The sequence below is a fragment of the Biomphalaria glabrata genome, chromosome 15, assembly GCF_947242115.1.
Source record: "Biomphalaria glabrata chromosome 15, xgBioGlab47.1, whole genome shotgun sequence".
NCBI classification, from domain to species: domain Eukaryota; kingdom Metazoa; phylum Mollusca; class Gastropoda; family Planorbidae; genus Biomphalaria; species Biomphalaria glabrata.
Window position 1 is genome coordinate 30,747,154 of NC_074725.1, and position 18,548 is coordinate 30,765,701.

Sequence of the window (18,548 nt, forward strand, 5' to 3'; positions counted from 1 at the left end):
TTAAATAGCATGGCTTCCCAACAAAGTGTATGCAGCTTGAAATCCCTATTTGAAGCTGCGATATTCGAACTCTTATTGATCCATCTAACTCGAATAAATACATAGTCTAGGCGCTTGGACTTCGTGCTGGCCACTTGACAACTCGCGTAACCATTTCACATTTCCAATGATTGCTATCGGACTTTTGTTTTTCATCCTTGCTCAGAGTCTCCGGACACGAAAGTTGTGCCCCAGAAGTTTGCCGGCGACATCCGGGAGAGCAACAAGGAGAACCGGCAGAAGAAGCACGGCCAGCGGGGCAGCAAGCAGCCGTACAGTGTCCACATCCCACAGTTTTACTTCCCCTCGGGGAAACCAGGCGCCGGGCCTGAGCTGGAGGCCATCCTGCAAAGGGTGGCCCAGGAGTTTAGCGCCTTTGAAGGGGGAAAGGCCTACAAGCAGCAGATGGCGGCTATTACCAAGGTAAGTGGTGGCTGCGTGTACATTTTTTTTTTTTAAAGGGAGTCTATGACATGGTCACGTGATAAGCAAATTTGAGCAGTGTTGACAAGGGTTGACATTTACAAGATGGCGTAATTAAAATTGGCTTGGTCTAGAAAAAATATTTGAAGCAGGGTCGGCCTTAGGCATAAGCAAAGTAGGCAGCCGCTTGGACATCCGATTGGTGGGGGCCTTGCACAGGACTCAACGAAATGGTTTTAGGGGGAAAATGCCAAACATGGAACAAATCTCAAACATTGTTTCTTTCCTTTGGTGAAATGTCAAAAGGTTATTTCAAGTCTGGTGATGAGGAATTGTCCGTGCCTTGGCGCTATATAAATTGAATTTATTTATTTGTTTAGATATAGATGCATGACGGTTTATATTTCATTGCGTATTTTTATGTCTTTTTTTTTTTATTTCATTTGGGGCCACCCTTTTCACATTGCCTAGGTGGCCCTCCAAAAACGTAAGGTCGGCACTGCTTGAAATAATCATTAATCGGCTAATTGTTGGCATGGGCTGGTACCCATGAGATAATAGAATTAAAAGTTATGGATCTTTCTAGATCTGAAAACTCTAATAAAGGTAACTGTCACGACCCTACATATCAGCCCTCTCTTTACTACTTCATTTTACCTCACTCTAATATATACAAGTACCAGTATTATTCAATTGGCTCTTGATGGCAAGTTGTCTACGATGATTCTCGCTCTTGGTGCGTGTAATTACTTTGAATGTACCGGTATATAAACTAAACTAATGACAACAATGTCACAACATAAATGACCACATAATGAATACTCATAATAAAGTCAAATTCTCTAATTAAAACTAATATTTAATATTCTAAATAGGGCATGGATGGCCACTTTAAAATAATGTAATACATGTAATGATAGATTGATGAAATGAATTGATAACTACAAACATATATTATGAATAACTTAAAATTAATAACATAAGACAAGTGGCTTCAATACTATGTACTAATAAAACTATGATATCCGTTAACATAATAAACAATAAAGACATAATCAACAATACAGTAATTAATCACCCATGCCAATCAGACCACCACGGCTACTCCATCCTCCATGCACTGGACCCAGCGCCGCAGACTGCATCAGAGTTCAGTACCGCTGTCCATGTCATCTGATGTCAATCACTGCATGTCGTTCATTGTCTTGCTGACTACGCCACTGTCGCTAACATCTATTCTGTGTCTCTACGCTAGACTGCCACATGCTCAAGACTGCCACCCAGACTGCCATCTACCGCCTTCGGACTGTGACTGACATTGACTACGAACTGCCTGTCACTCAGACTGTCACTAAGATTCACTAAGACTCACCAAGACTGTCACTCTAAATAGACAAATAATCAAAATATCGCTAACAACTCACTAAAGCGCCATTCTATTTAATCACAATCAACTAATATCTAAAGCTAGATATATAACTAATAAAAACATTTCTTCTTACCCTGGTCCCTAAGAATTAGTTCCTACATGTTGTCTCTGGCAAACAACTCACACCTATTGGAGCCAAGATCGCGAGCCAGCCTCGGCGACTTGCTCCCAATGTCTGTATGTGTCGTTCACCCGAAAACGCCTAGCACACGACACACGCCCCTGCTAACACTACATGGCGTTGTGTCCCGACTGCCCCACAACTCTACTCTATAAAGGCTGAGACCCTAACCCACGCCTGAACTAACGCTACTAAATCGTCCGTGTCTGACCCATCCTACGGGTACCCAGTCGCCTTACCAGATATAAATCTAAGTGTCACACTATTCCTACCCTTTGTCTGTACTGTCAAGTCTGTCGGTGAGCCGTGGAAACACCTTACAAAATAATTAACTTTGCTCACACACACACACACATATCTGTGACAGTAACTTATCTAGTATTTGAGATATCATAGAATCAATTCCCAGAATGCCTTTACACATATTTTTCTTCCTATTGTTGTTGTGTTTTTTGCTCCTTTAGAGCCATTGTGCAATATACTTTTTTCAAAAGTAGCTTAAATATATAGCGATGAAGTTTGAAACTTTTAGAGGTGAAACACTTTATGAATAAAAATGACGTGTAACCTATAATAATACATATATTAAATATAGAGTTGTTCGTGAGGACGATTATGGAGAGGGGTGTGGGTGGACTTAGTGAGGGGCGCCTGATCCCTTGGCCCTGACTTGAAGTTTTTTTTGTTTTTGTTTTTAGAGCTGGATGGTCAAGGTGGATGCTTGTTATGGAGTGCGTGTGTGTGTGTTCCTATGGTGACGGTGGGAAGAGGTTAGCGATTGGTTGTGAATGATGCAACATAGGTGGCATTGTCGTCACTTGGTCTTAGTTAGGACAGACGACTCCAGAACGTGAGACTGAAAGGTTTATATTATTGTAGTAAGATTTTGTTCAGAAATGTCATTCCTAAATTCTACAACATTTCTTTCACTTGATCGCAAGTTGATTTTGTCTATATTTTAAATAATGTTATAGTTAACATTGTTCTTGTGACTCTCGCCTCACCGTGGAACATATCCTCATTGAGTGCCCCAGATACCAGGATGTCGGGGAGAAATATTTTAGAGCCACTAACTTAAAAACACTATTCGACAATGTCGACCCTGGGAAGGTACTGGGCTTTATCCGGGAAGTGGGGTTGTCTACGAAGATCTGATTTATGAATTTGTGAACATGTACTATTTACATTAGATTTTTACCAAATTATTAAATTTTTACTACCTTTACTATTTTAACTGTGAATAGACCTTGATTTTAATGATTTAACTGTATAGAATTTAGCCCTTGTTATGTAGAGAGAGAGTGGTCCTTAAGGGACTGCAGGCACGACATGGCCTAAATTGTGCCGATGTGCCTAAAATCAAAATCAAATCAACCAGTTAGCATTGTTCACAAGGAAGTTGTTGGAAGCTTTATTAGTCAAGATAGATTATGCCTACAACGGTTTAGTTGACTACCAGCAGTTTGGTGCTACTAGTCAACAACCGCCAACAACAATGCTACACTCTACTGGGCGCCGGCTCTGAGTCCTTGTCAGGGCTGTTTATTACCATACGTGCAACGCATTTGTTCTTTTGTGCTGATTATATTATACGCTACATGTCATGTTTATATTGAAGTGATCTGCATGTACTCAGACACACACATACACACATATTATATATATATATATATATATATTGTTCTTTTGTGCTGATTATATTATACGCTACATGTCATGTTTATATTTAAGTGGTCTGCATGTACTCAGACACACACATACACACATATTATATATATATATATATATAGTAACCGGTATAGTATATAAATATTTTACACTGCACTCCTTATTGTGGAAAGAATACCTTGTGTAGAATAACAGCAATCTTTTTTTTTTTTTAAAGGTTTATATTTATTCACGAAGTTTAATACTTAACTTGATTTAATTTCTCCAATCTGATAAGTGTATACATATTATCGTTCTTTATTTCTATGAAAATTTCTATATTTAGATGTAATGACATAATGAAACAACAGTGCCCTGGTCGTTCGTTTATCACGTGATACGGTGATACGTATACAATTGAGATTATCTGTCTATGTGTGTGTGTGTTTGCAAATGCATGTGTGCAGTTTGATCGTCTGCTGGTGTAGCATCAGGTGTTGTGTTAAAACATGGGAAAGTTGTCAGACATCAAATAGATATATGGCACACATCGCATTGATAGCACTGACACAAACACTCCGGCATTCCGTTGATTAGGAGATGGACGACCTGGGTTTAGATGTTTATGTTTTTATTGGGTTTTTTTTTCTTTGCTATAAGTCTCTTCCTTTAGCTTTCTTGCTCTGAACATTTAGATGTTTATGTTTTTATTGGTATTTTTTTTTCCTTGTTATAAGTCTCTTCCTTTAACTTTCTTGCTCTGAACATTTAGATGTTTTAGGTTTTTATTGGGTTTTTTTTCTTTGTTATAAGTCTCTTCCTTTAGCTTTCTTGCTCTGAACATTTAGATGTTTATGTTTTTATTGGTATTTTTTTTTCCTTTGTTATAAGTCTCTTCCTTTAACTTTCTTTAACTCTGAACATTTAGATGTTTATGTTTTTATTGGTGTTTTTTTTTCCTTTGTTATAAGTCTCTTCCTTTAACTTTCTTTTACTCTGAACATATAGATGTTTATGTTTTTATTGGGTTTTTTTTTTCTTTGTTATAAGTCTCTTCCTTTAACTTTCTTTTACTCTGAACATTTAGATGTTTATGTTTTTATTGGTGTTTTTTTTTTCTTTGTTATAAGTCTCTTCCTTTAACTTTCTTTAACTCTGAACATTTAGATGTTTATGTTTTTTATTGGTGTGTTTTTTTTCTTTGTTATAAGTCTCTTCCTTTAACTTTCTTTAACTCTGAACATTTAGATGTTTTATGTTTTTCTTGGGTTTTTTTTCATCGTGAATATTTCTAGAGAAAGTTGAGAGTTTACAATTAACAATGTATTCGGCAAAAACAGTCTCTCTGATCAGTATCGTAGCTAGGGATTTGGGGGTCGCGGGGGGCTTGACCTTTTTAGGGGCCCCTGAAGTTTGACATTCGACATCATGATTTAAGATAATGTTCTTAATCTAACTCTAAATTCCAACTTTCCTGTATATAAGTAAAATTAACAAAAAATAATCATTAAGACTCTTTTAATGAGTAATACTGATTTGTATTGGCGAGATCATGCACAAGTGAGAAATCTCAATTCATATCGGCTCTTGTGCTTTCTGTGCAGCGTAGGCATCTATAACATCATCTAGATCAGTGCTGTCTAGTACCCTAGCTTCGCAAATGTCTCTGTGTAGTTTAGTGTTGCCCAAACTGCGGCCCGCGGACGATCTGTTACTAGATCAGACTTTAAGTTGTCCTATAGCACTAGCAGGTGATATGTTGCTAGATGTAACTTTAACTTATCTGGTAGCAGATGACCTGCTGCTTGTCAAATTGTAACTCTATATTGTAGGAGATTACCTGTTGCTGGATCTGACGCCAGGTGGCGTGGAATCATTTTCTTCTTGTGGTGTCACATTTAATCCGTGAGTCCAGCTTTTTTCTCGATTTTGGGACCAGCGGCATCGCAGGCTCTGCCAGGGTTGACTCCCGAAGCCTTTCCCATGTTTGTGTATAACTACAAGGCAATCGTGTAAATAATTTTTTCGCTGGCTGTTTGTCAAATAGATTTTTCTTTTTGCTTGAAATCTTAAAGCTGGGCCCACAAATATCCCCATTAAGAACTTTTTGCTTGAAATCTTAAAGTTGGGTTTCCAAATATCACCAATAAGAACTCTTTTTTTGCTTGAAATCTTAAAGTTGGGTTTCCAAATATCACCAATAAGAACTCTTTTTTTGCTTGAAATCATTAAGTTGGGCCCCCAAATATCATCAATATGAACTTTTTTTGCTTGAAATCTTAAAGTTGGGCCCACATATCTCATCAATATGAACTTTTTTTGCTTGAAATCTTAAAATTGGGCCCCCAAATATCATCAATAAGAACTTTTTTTGCTTGAAATCTTAAAGCTGGGCCCCCAAATATCATCAATAAGAACTTTTTTTGCTTGAAATCTTAAAGTTGGGCCCCCAAATATCATCAATAAGAACTTTTTTTGCTTGAAATCTTAAAGTTGGGCACCCGAATCTCATCAATAAGAACTTTTTTTGCTTGAAATCTTAAAGTTGGGCCCCCAAATATCATCAATAAGAACTTTTTTTGCTTGAAATCTTAAAGTTGGGCCCCCAAATATCATCAATAAGAACTTTTTTTGCTTGAAATCTTAAAGTTGGGCCCCCAAATCTCATCAATAAGAACTTTTTTTGCTTGAAATCTTAAAGTTGGGCCCCCAAATCTCATCAATAAGAACTTTTTTTGCTTGAAATCTTAAAGTTGGGCCCCCAAATCTCATCAATAAGATTTTTTTTTTGCTTGAAATCTTAAAGTTGGGCCCCCAAATCTCATCAATAAGATTTTTTTTTGCTTGAAATCAGTGGGCCCCCAAATATCATCAATAAGATTTTTTTTTGCTTGAAATCATTAAGTTGGGCCCCCAAATATCATCAATAAGAACTTTTTTTGCTTGAAATCATTAAGTTGGGCCCCCAAATATCATCAATAAGAACTTTTTTTGCTTGAAATCTTAAAGTTGGGCCCCCAAATCTCATCAATAAGAACTTTTTTTGCTTGAAATCTTAAAGTTGGGCCCCCAAATATCATCAATAAGAACTTTTTTTGCTTGAAATCTTAAAGTTGGGCCCCCAAATCTCATCAATAAGAACTTTTTTTGCTTGAAATCATTAAGTTGGGCCCCCAAACCCCATGACTCTATTATTTGTTATCCTACTTTTCACGCGTTCAAACAAAGAAAACAATATCGTATCAAAGCTTGAATTTCTACACTCAATGTAATTCCAGTTTTAATCATTATTATAAGTTTTGTAATGGCCGGATTGTTCCAGAGTTGGCCCGCGGGTCGTAATTTGACCATCACTGGCGCTGATTTAGTAGTCGGGCTGATGTTTCTTTTCCTAAACTTGATTTGTAGCATTTGTTATATATTACACTTTTGGTTTTTTCGATTATCTCCCTTGGTTTAGGAGAATCATTTTAATTGGCTGATATCCGACTGTTTATATGTAATAACGAGCGCTGATGTCTGTGTGTTTGGAGTCTCCTTTAGCGATGTGACGTCAATTGTTTCCATGGTTACGGATATTAGCAGATAATTTTTTTTCTCCATCAAACCTGCACCGTGGACATGATGAAAGAATGTTTGCTTGTGTCAGAGGCAGGTTACCCGGCAGTTGGACCAAAAGATCAGTTGTAACCCCCCCCCACCCCCATTAACACACAGAGGTTCATCTTTTTTTTTTATCAACGTTGGCTCTGAGTTGGTAATTTAAACCTAGATCTGGATTGTTTAGTGCGCATTCATGTGTGCATGTTCTCGTTTTCCATGGGGAAGCTGGCTGTGAAGGAACTTACAGGAAAACTCCGATGGTTTTTCAAATTTGAATTATTGACATATTTAAATTCGGCGTAAAAAGTTTTAATGATAAACATTTTACCATTTTTTACTTAAATGATTAGAAACATGTATGTTTAATAAATTGGACAGTAAATTCTTGACATCGAAAAAAAAAAAGTAGGTGTTCTTTGAGATTTTGGTGTTAATGTTAGGCATTCGTCACTTCCCTCAACAATACTGCAAGCGAATCTCAAATTAACGAATCGTATCGCTTCATACTTACAGTAGCTGTTAGGCTAGTCATTGTTTATCTAGCCCATAGCTATGGTGCAGTTCTACATGTAGAGATAGAAATCTAAAAGCATTAAGATAAACCAATTCTAGAAGAAAAAAAAAAAAGAAACATTCTCACCCAACCCCCCCCCCCCCTTTTGTCCCAAAAAGTAAACAGATCGTGTGTCTGACGGATTCTAACAAACTGGTCAGTGTAGTCGGTCGTGACAAGACAACCAAGTGATAGTGTTTCTGTGATGAGTGGTCAGGCGAGACACACTGCCGTGGTTAGTCAAGCATGTAGATCTACTTTTAACACGTATTTTGTTCTTATGCTTACAAGATTGATGTACATCTAACTGCATAGACCTAGATCTATTTCTTTTACGAGAATGTAAACTTTACTGTATGGTTTTCCGTTATACGGTAAGTCAGTAGATTAAATATATAGGTTTGTGTGACGTCACATAGAAACCCGATGAAAATTTGACCGTTTTGGATGCGCAGAAAAAAAAAAAACATCAATTGCTAAGTTATTATTAAAAATAAAATAAACGGAATAATATATTCATTTTCTGTAAATCAAAATACATATCAAAATATGTCAAAACCATCGGAGTTTTCCATTTAAGAAGGAGCGACTATGTATAGTTTTAGGGTAATGAGATGCAAGACGGTTGCTGTGAGTCTAATATAGTCATAGATGAGATGCAAGTATAAACGTTTTATGTAATCTCCTTAAAAAAAAATTATTGGTTTTACCAGTGCTGCTATTAATTGTGTGGTCTGTCTTTCCACCGTCCTGTTTAAATCTCAAAAACTGGAAAAAGATTTACCAATTACGTTTATTTTCGTTTTAAAAAAGAAAGAATTCATTTTGTATGCACATAGTTTATAACCATTTTAAATACAAGGTTTAACAAGCGTTTAATTTTATTTTATCTTTATTTTTTTTTGTACCATATATAGACATATATTGGTTATGAGAATTTTGGACACTTGACCAAAGGGAAGGACTTCTGTAGGCCATGCATAAGAGATTTCCGTTGGTCAACCATCGGTTAGATGGCAATTTAATCACATCCGTTACAACAGGCTCAACCTGAACCATATCTTCCTAACAATCATTTGATTATGGCGGCTTCAGAACGAGACTTCAGGAGGTCACTTACTAAGGCCGGGAATACATATTTGAGACCAAAAGAAAATCCGCTGCCGAAGACATAGTTTCTGAAACCTGTCTCTTGGTAGTTTGTATTTCATAGCTTCTGAAACCTGCCTCTTACCTGCATTGCTTACCGAAAACAAGTGGACTCTTTGGAGGCTGCATTTTGGGGTCTATGTGAAATCACAAACTCTCTTTGTAATCTTGTTGTGGATATTCTGTTTGCTGTGTAATCTCGTGATCTCCGAAAAAGTAGAACATAAAAAGTGCGCGCTTAAATTGTGTCACTTGGTGATTGGCGTTCGTTTCACTCTGTACTATTTATAGCTCAACCCCCGTGTGCATTCTTTTTTTTCCACTGCCCATGTTGACATTATTAACCGTGACCGCGAGGTTGAAATTCTGCTTTCTTGTTTTTTATGGCTAACATCGTGTTCAGTCAAAACTAATGAGCAGTAATTAGTGTAACGTGTGTTGCTCTTCAATTAGGCGTTGTTGTTTTTTTTTTGTCAGTGAAGCCTTTGCTGGAGTTATAAGATAATCTCTAACTCTCCCAAGCTCCACAGGCGCATTCGAGAGAAACTTGTAGTCAAGAAACAACAAAATATGTTTCCCTTCGTTGACGTCACAGGGCACCCATTCCCCCCAACTCCTTTTGAGGATACAAGGAAGTACTTACCGTCTCTGCTATATGAGTGCCCATTGTTGTAAAACGGTCGTTGTCATATTGCACCAATCTGCTGGTAGACAACTAAACCGCTGTAGGGGTATTAGATTTAAAGTTATAGAACTTGAAACCTGTAGTTGTATTAGATTTAAAGTTATAAAACTTGAAACCTGTAGTTGTATTAGATTTAAAGTTATAGAACTTGAAACCTGTAGTTGTATTAGATTTAAAGTTATAGAACTTGAAAACTGTAGTTGTATTATATTATAAGTTATAGAACTTGAAACGTCTAGTTGTATTAGATTTAAAGTTATAGAACTTGAAATAACTTTAATACATTTCTCTTGTGAACATAACTAAATATAACTTTTATTACAATATAGACAATTTTAACTTAAATAAACTTATATTTTTTAACAAAATTAACTACAAAAAACACGTCTTTATATTTTTTAACAAAATTAACTTCAAAAACATGTCTTTACACTCTGGCATCCTGGAGTCGTCTGGCTTACTTTACACAGCTTACGACAGTGCTACATCTTATTTATTCTACATAACTAACAATTAATGCTCCCTTTCTTCATCATCTAACAATTAATGCTCCCTTTCTTCATCATCTAACAATTAATGCTCCCTTTCTTCATAATTACCTTGGAAAAACACACACTCCATACAAACCATAAGACAAAAGATTAATGTTTTTAAATCTTGTATGATATAATCGAAGATGAGGACTGTACTCAGACATACAACGGTCACGTGTGTAGAGTTCAGGTGTGTAGAGTTCAGGGGGTCCATGCCACGCAACCTGGGAGTCCAACATAGAGAATGACGAACAGATCGGAGCATCGAGCTTTCTGTACTTTACATTGCCCCCCTTAGGGACGCCCCGTGTACCCAATGGCCTTATCTGGGGTGTACTTCTCGGCTCCCCACAGCGTGGTGTCAGCTGATGTTCTCGTGTTCACCAGTGGTGTTAGCTGATGTTGTCATGTTTACCAATGGTGTTAGCTGATGTTTTCATGTTTACCAATGGTGTTAGCTGATGTTTTCATGTTTACCAGTGGTGTTAGCTGATCTTCACATGTTCACCAGTGGTGTCAGCTGATGTTGTCATGTTCACCAGTGGTGTTAGCTGATGTTCACGTGTTTACCAGTGGTGTCAGCTGATGTTGTTATGTTTAAAAGTGGTGTTAGCTGGTGTTGTCATTTTTACCACGGAGTCAGATGCTAGAGGGTGCTTTTGATACGTTCTATGCTGAATAAGTAATTAGGGGCTTCGTTAGAAAATGGCTCAGAAATAATGCGTATATGAAATTTTTGTTTAAAAAATCATTTTCAACAAAGGGAACAATGATGTGGCTTGATTTAACTATTGGCAATAAACCTTTGAACCAGTATCTTTTTATTGGCATATGTTTATACCCTGCTGAAGAAATGCCTAGTGCCGGATTTAGACTGCATAAGGCCCGAAGCTATTTGAGATATGGCGCCCCTTGTAGTCAATTTATTCCATTGCTTTTTTTTTTCAAAAGTATATTTGGGGGCCACCAGGGCCATTAGTTAAAGGTTATTTCCCCTCAAATGATTTAGTTTCTATAGCTTCTAGTTATCTATACATAAAATATCTAAGATCTTAATGTTTCTAAGAGAGATAATTCATACATATTTTTATAAATATATCTAAATCTAAGATTTTTTTTTTTTTTCAAGACTAATAATTAATAAAGTAAATCAATTTACAGTGTTTACTTTTGCTCACTGGTGATAGTTATGTAAATTACACCAATTTTTTTTTAAGTACACCTATGAAGACTTAAGACCAGGTTTCCTTGTTCTATGTATCACGCCTTGTCCTCTACACCAGTGTATCCCCCTGACATCTTCTGTATTAACTTACCTTTGATTCCAGGCTTGTGGATTTCCATTGTACTGGAAAATTTTACTGTTTCGAGCTGCTGGAGGTACCAAGGATGGTTGTATAACATACCAGAGCCTCTCGGTGCTGCTGAAAAAGTGAGTGGTCTTGTACGGCTTAAAATACAAATTAAAAAGTAGCGCAATAGGAACCATTTTTTTCCCCACGATTTATATAAGTTCTTGTGATCCTGTTTAGTTTGGGTTAGGGTTAGGTCACACTTTAAAAAAAAAAAAAGTTTATCTTTGGGAAAGAACTCCACATTTACAACTGTGTCTCTTGGTAATGTAGAAGTTATTTCCCTTATTTGATATCAAGCAAAATAATTAATTACCAATATCTAATAGACTAATAGAATAGTATCATTTCATGCTTTATTTCATGTTATGTCATTTCATGCTTTGTTATTTCTTGTTATGTCATTTCATGATGTCATTTCATACTTTGTTATTTCAATATATGTCATTTCATGCTTTGTTATTTCATGTCATTTCATACTTTGTTATTCCATGATTTGTCATTTCATGCTTTGTTATTTCATGATATGTCATTTCATTCTTTGTCATTTCATGATGTCATTTTATGCTTTTTCATTTATATGTCATCTCATGCTTTGTCATTTATTATATGTCATTTCATGATATGTCATCTTGCATTATAGTTCAGTCAGAGATTGAGGAAGAATACAAAATTTTATGTTCATTTCTGTTCAGATTATTTCAGACCTGTCATGATGATGCCTCTAAGTTCATGAAGATGGCCTGCAAGACACAAACCACATCTCTGGAATTTGAGGACTTTGAGCCTCTTGTACAGGTATGCATGCATTTGCATATATCTCATCATCAAGAATAAGTCTTGAAATACTTTTATTTTGTGTTTTGAAATAGGTTTTCATTGCATTGCATTTTTATAGAAGTGTGAAGTACATTGATGAGTAGATTTGAGTGGAGCCATTCTCTACTGAATGTTAGAATATCAAGTCCTGCAGAGCCAGTTTTATTGTTCTGAAGTTTTTATCCTCTTGTTTCCCTATCTTTCAGGACGTGGTAGAGACACACCCTGGTCTGACATTTCTCCAAGATGCCCCGGAATTCCATTCTAGATATGTCACTACAGTGAGTACATCTTCCACCACTTGAACTTAATGTGAATGACTGGTTTGATTCAAATCAGTAATAATATCTTCCAAAACATTTAATTTCACTGTGATTCGCTGGTTTGATTCAGCTCAGTTAATATAGAGTCAGAAGCTGGGTTGAAAGAACTCAAAGTAGCCCAAGATATTTAATGAAACAAATTGTATTCACTGGATTCCCTATCACCAAGAACCTGGCTTAACCTTTTCCAGTTCATTTCACACCTTCCTCAAGAATCATCATATTGGTTGGAATACATTATTCTTTTATGCCTTGGTTATAAAATTTGTGCTTATAGACACATTTGTTGTGTGACAAAACATTTCCTTCCCATGCTGCAACAGTTATAACTTAAGGAATGCTCTTGAAGCTATTTATATCTGACCAATGGGCTCTGGCCACATGGCTTACCTTTAGGGCTCATCCAGCAGGTAGTCTAAACACTGCTCTCTGTGTGGTTGTACTTCCTGTGTTTTCATTCAACTGTTGCTTAGCCTTTGAAGATGTCTAGCATTAGGGAGGGGGGTATGGTGGTGGAAGCACTGGAGGGGTAGTTGTCAGATAAGCATTGAAAGGGGGAGGCTGGGGGGGCATGTGTTATCATTGGCCTCCGCTGCATCTTTCTCCACCTCTCATAACATTAAGTTATTGAGTTGTCCAGAAGCCAGACGCAAATATTGTCTTTCTTAAGTCTGGTGAATACAGTCAAACTGCATGGTCCTGTGGTAGTGAATTGGGTCCAATAGCCTAAATGTGTGGTAGTAATTACAGTCAAATTGCCTGGTTGTGTGGTAGTAGTTACAGTCAAATTGCCTGGATGTGTGGTAGTAATTACAGTCAAATTGCCTGGTTGTATGGTAGTAATTGCAGTCAAATTGCCTGGTTGTGTGGTAGTAATTACAGTCAAATTGCCTGGTTGTGGGGTAGTAATTGCAGTCAAATTACCTGGTTGTGTGGTAGTAATTGCAGTCAAATTACTTGGTCCTATGGTTAGTAAAAAAGTAAAGTTTCCCTATCAGACTTAGTGATCTATGGGACAGATGATATAAAGGTCATCTGTTTCTATGGCCCACGGTTAATGAGGGTGTCATGTAACCAACACAGTCACCAATCGCCTTTACTTTTCCCCAACCAATGTCAGGTGAGCAGGGAACTGACAAAAATTACTGAACTGCTTAATTATAATTTTTTAAATTCATTTTTGATGGAAGGTCTGAAACTTTTAAACCCAAAACCAATCATTTCATGAGGAATGAAGACTCAGTTTTGTGAATATGGTAATACTTCTGTTTCACTTCTTGTTCTACAGATTGTCATAAAAATTAAAATTCCCTTTCACTCCTTGCGTCTTTCTGTGGCCGACGATTTAACGAGGGTGTATTGTGACCAGCACAACCAACAACCACCTTTTCTTTCCTCAGTTAATGTCAGGTAGCCTTAAGAGTTGGGTGGACTTAAGGGACACCCTAAAAATCCTGAATTTCAGAAATTACAGTCTTCACAGAGATTCGAACCCCAGACTCTTTAGTTGTAAGATAAAGGATTTATCACTCAGCCACCATGCCCCATTACATTGTCATAAAATCTGAGAGTATTGTTTTTCATTTCAGTTACAATAGAGCGATCTGACTATTTCTAAGAGTTTATCATGAAGATGCTATTTGAATGCTGTTACTCGGACTGTTGTCTGACCCAGCTGTCTTGTTTCCTCCCCAGGTCATTTCACGAATATACTTCTGTGTCAACCGTTCTTGGTCAGGGAGAATCACGTTGCCAGAGTTAAGGAAAGCAAACTTTTTGCAGGTAACATAACTGTTGTATTTAGTGGCAGAAGGATTTCCTATCAAAAACAATGTTATTTAAATATAATATATTATAATATATAATTTCATGTGTCCAGCATAACAACCCACTGCCGTTACTTTCCCCAACTAATGTCGGGTACCCGTTAGAGTTGGGTGGACTTAAGGGGCATCCTATGAATCCTGAATTTCAAGATCCCACTCTTCACGCAGACTCAAACCCCAGACCCCCTGTGTTCAGAACCCAAGTGTTTTACCACTCATCCACCATGCGCCCCTTTATCACATAATAACTAAGATTCACAGGTTTCTGAAATCTTTGTCCTAGACTTTACGTCGACTGGAAGACGAGGAGGACATAAACCAGGTCAAGGACTACTTCTCCTACGAGCACTTCTATGTCATCTACTGCAAGTTCTGGGAGCTGGACAAAGACCACGACCTGTACATTGACAAGAATGACCTGGCCAGGCACAATGACCATGGTAAGAAGTCATGAACCAAATATTTCTTAGTTGTGTCTTTAATATATTGTAGTGTACTATAGACACCAGGAAAATTAATTTTTGCAGCTCAGAATGCTGGGAAACTCCCCAAGCCCTCTTGAAGCTACTGGGGGGGCAGCCCAGATAAAAGTCTAAGAAATGCTGTAATGGTGAAGGGGGGGGGGGGAATCAAAAGTTATAACTTAAGTAAGTAAAGAATGTCATTGTATCACAATGATAGCTGTATATTTGAACCTTTGTTGTTGTTTTTTTTTAAGGCATTTTTTGTGTTTCTATTTAAACCAACGTGATACACATTGATTTTATTTATTACTAGATTGGCTTCTGTAACCACTGAGATTTCAGGTTACAAAGAATATAATTTAGGTACTTGTAATTACAAAACTGGTGCACATAGTTTTGAATGTGAATAAATTTCTTAATTTTAAAAAATCTAATTTCAAGTTTATTTTTTTTTAAACATACACTTAACAGTCATGATAAAGTTTTGCAAGAATATTTTTTGTATAATTTGGATTAAATATGTTCTCTTCTTGTTTATTATATACATTCAGTAAATTATGTCCCTTGACATCCACATACATACATACATACACACCATGTGTTTTTTTTTTTTTGTCTCTCTCTATATATATATAGATCTATATCAGTGATACCCAACCTTATTCACCCGGCGGGCCATTTTCATTTCCGCCCCTCGTGTCGCGGGCCACATCGTCGAATAGATGAAAAAATGAAATAGAGAATAATTCCATTTTAAATAGTTTTATTAGAAACCTGTAGCACTACTAGGCCAACTTTCACAAGTAGGGCGATTACGTAAGATCGGTCTCATCCGTTTTATTTCTGAAAGGTTTGTCCACTCAATGAAGTGTTAGTAAACATTGTGATCGTCATTTCGGACATTTGAAAAGTTTCTTCAGGCAACACGCCGAAGAAATGAACTGTCTGCATCACTCTAAATTTCACAAACAGGGATGTCTGGCTTTGTAAGTCAATCAATTCCAGTTGCAGATCTATCGAAGTAATTCTCAGTGGCAATAGAAAACATTTCAAAATCATCATTTCTCATAATTTGAGCAGCTCTGTAACTTGTCCTTGCCATGATCTCATTTCTTGTCTCTTTGTTCTCGTCATTCGCTTTACTCATTCAACTAGGCGTAGCTTAGCGATCTTTTTCTTGGCGGTTAAAACCATCAATGCCGCCATATATTTTTTTTGTTTTGATTAGCAAATGACTTTTAGTTATAAGTTTTAAAAACAGCAACATTTCTGAATCTTGTTGGCATATGTTCCACAAAAGTAAAGAAGTCTTCACTTTTTTCCTGAAGTTTCTACATTCATATTCTAGTTTTCGTTCCTATGGCCCTCTCATTTCATTAACGCTCCAATATTAAATGGTACTAACCATTCTCTTTGATATCAAAAGAACTTTACAAAAAAAAATGATGCAGAATTGATGCCCTGTTACACACAACATATTACACGACTAGCATAAGACAGCAGCAGAATTATTCAAGAACCTAAAACAACTGTCAACACTTGTCACCAAAAAATAAAGGTCGTGTTCATTAAAAAAAATAATAATATGAATTTAGAATGCCGTAGATTACAATGAAATCCATCCAAGAAAAAGTGAGAGTCCTAACGTAGAAAAATACATTTTTCAACCTTTTTAAAAATTTTCTTCACGTTGTGCCGAGGTTTAGGCGGGCCGGATGGAAACACGTCCAGCCCGCGGGCCGTAGTTTGGGCATCACTGATCCATATCGTTATAAAGGTATTAGTGATCTATGTCAGCATTTATCAAACTGTTGGGTGCTTCTATTGGTAGTAGGGGTGATTTGCTTGTGAGGAGATGCATAGACTTAGTAGGGTAAAAAGCCCTTGTTGCCCAAATGAGGAAAAAGTCTGGTGGGCTCTAAGATAAGTTTTCTCCAGAGTTCAATGTTCAAATGTTTGACTTATGATGTAGTTAATGATGTCTGGTCTTTAGATGTGTGCTTTGGACTATCATCACAGTGTTTCCAAGCTGGATTCCTGCCCGAGTTAATCCTCATCTGTCCTACAAGAGATTTCAGCCAAGACAGAAGATTTCAACTAGGACAGGAGATTTAGGCTAGGGCAGGCTATTTAGGCTACGACAAGAGATTTAGGCTAAGACAAGAGATTTAGGCTAGAATGTAATCTTCAATTGTGAAGAAATATTTGAAACTTAAACAAAATAAACAGCCTCTTATGTTACACTTTCTCTCTAAAAAAATGTACATATGTGTGCATTATGTTTTGTCTTCATTGATGGGTTTTGTTTTTTTACTTTTCTACTTAATTTATTGGAAAAAATTTGAACTGGAAGATTCCCAGCTGGAAATGTCAACAAAAGTTTCATTAACATGACTTTGTGAGCCAGAAATGAAATCTTGATTAATGTTACCTCAACGTTTGATTGGTCATGGCGTGTCTGAATGTTTGTTTTTTTATTTTCAGCTTTAAATAGTAAACTTATTGAGAGAATCTTCTCAGGGGCAGTTACCAGGTAAGTTGGGTTGAAATCTTTTTTTTTTTTTTTGTTATTGTATAAAAAAAAATTTAATTTGTTTAGCATATATAGAAAACAAAGGTTTTTCAAATCCTTGTATGTTTGGTTTATTTTAAAGGAGTTTGTATGTTTGGTTCATTTTAAAGTAGTTTGTATGTTTGGTTCATTTTAAAGGAGTTTGTATGTTTGGTTCATTTTAAAGTAGTTTGTATGTTTGGTTCATTTTAAAGGAGTTTGTATGTTTGGTTCATTTTAAAGTAGTTTGTATGTTTGGTTCATTTTAAAGGAGTTTGTATGTTTGGTTCATTTTAAAGTAGTTTGTATGTTTGGTTCATTTTAAAGTAGTTTGTATGTTTGGTTCATTTTAAAGTAGTTTGTATGTTTGGTTCATTTTAAAAGAGTTTGTATGTTTGGTTCATTTTAAAGTAGTTTGTATGTTTGGTTCATTTTAAAGGAGTTCGTATATTTGGTTCATTTTTAACTCTTGTGTTCTCCCTCACTCCTTGTTTTCTCTCCTCCTCTAGAGGGTCAGACTTCCAGGAAGGAAAGATGAGTTATAAGGAGTTTGTTTGGTTCCTGCTGGCAGAAGAGGACAAGAAACACCCCACCAGGTAGAGTCTGCCTCTGTGTAGAGATAAGATTTGTTATGACATGTTCTGACATTAAAATATATTTAAATGGCGTAGCATAATTTCTTTGATTTGATAAGGTCAATGTTGGGATTTCTTTTTTTTCACTACTCAGTGATATGCTGTGGTGGTTATATGTTGAGGTGGTTATATGCTGTGGTGGTCATATGCTGTGGTGGTTATATGTTGAGGTGGTTATATGCTGTGGTGGTCATATGCTGTGGTGGTTATATGCTGTGGTGGTTATATGCTGTGGTGGTCATATGCTGTGGTGGTTATATGCTGTGGTGGTCATATGCTGTGGTGGTCATATGTTGTGGTGGTTATATGTTGAGGTGGTTATATGTTGTGGTGGTTATATGTTATGGTGGTTATATTAACTATTGCCCATCACCTTGAAACCTGAGTCCCATAGTG

The 18,548-nt window shown here is 36.6% G+C and overlaps 1 protein-coding gene across 3 annotated transcripts in view; it reads left to right on the forward strand.

The window, feature by feature from the left end:
- Nucleotides 1-18,548, forward strand: part of LOC106071514 (serine/threonine-protein phosphatase 2A regulatory subunit B'' subunit beta-like) — a 123,405-nt gene that overhangs the window by 89,946 nt on the left and 14,911 nt on the right. For all 3 annotated transcript variants that reach the window (XM_056011860.1, XM_056011859.1, XM_056011861.1), the window contains 8 exons: nt 206-462; nt 11,511-11,614; nt 12,230-12,332; nt 12,560-12,634; nt 14,372-14,458; nt 14,786-14,942; nt 17,451-17,499; nt 18,027-18,113. In XM_056011860.1, coding sequence (XP_055867835.1) covers nt 206-462; nt 11,511-11,614; nt 12,230-12,332; nt 12,560-12,634; nt 14,372-14,458; nt 14,786-14,942; nt 17,451-17,499; nt 18,027-18,113 — 919 coding nt within the window. The remainder of the gene's footprint in view (nt 1-205; nt 463-11,510; nt 11,615-12,229; nt 12,333-12,559; nt 12,635-14,371; nt 14,459-14,785; nt 14,943-17,450; nt 17,500-18,026; nt 18,114-18,548) is intronic.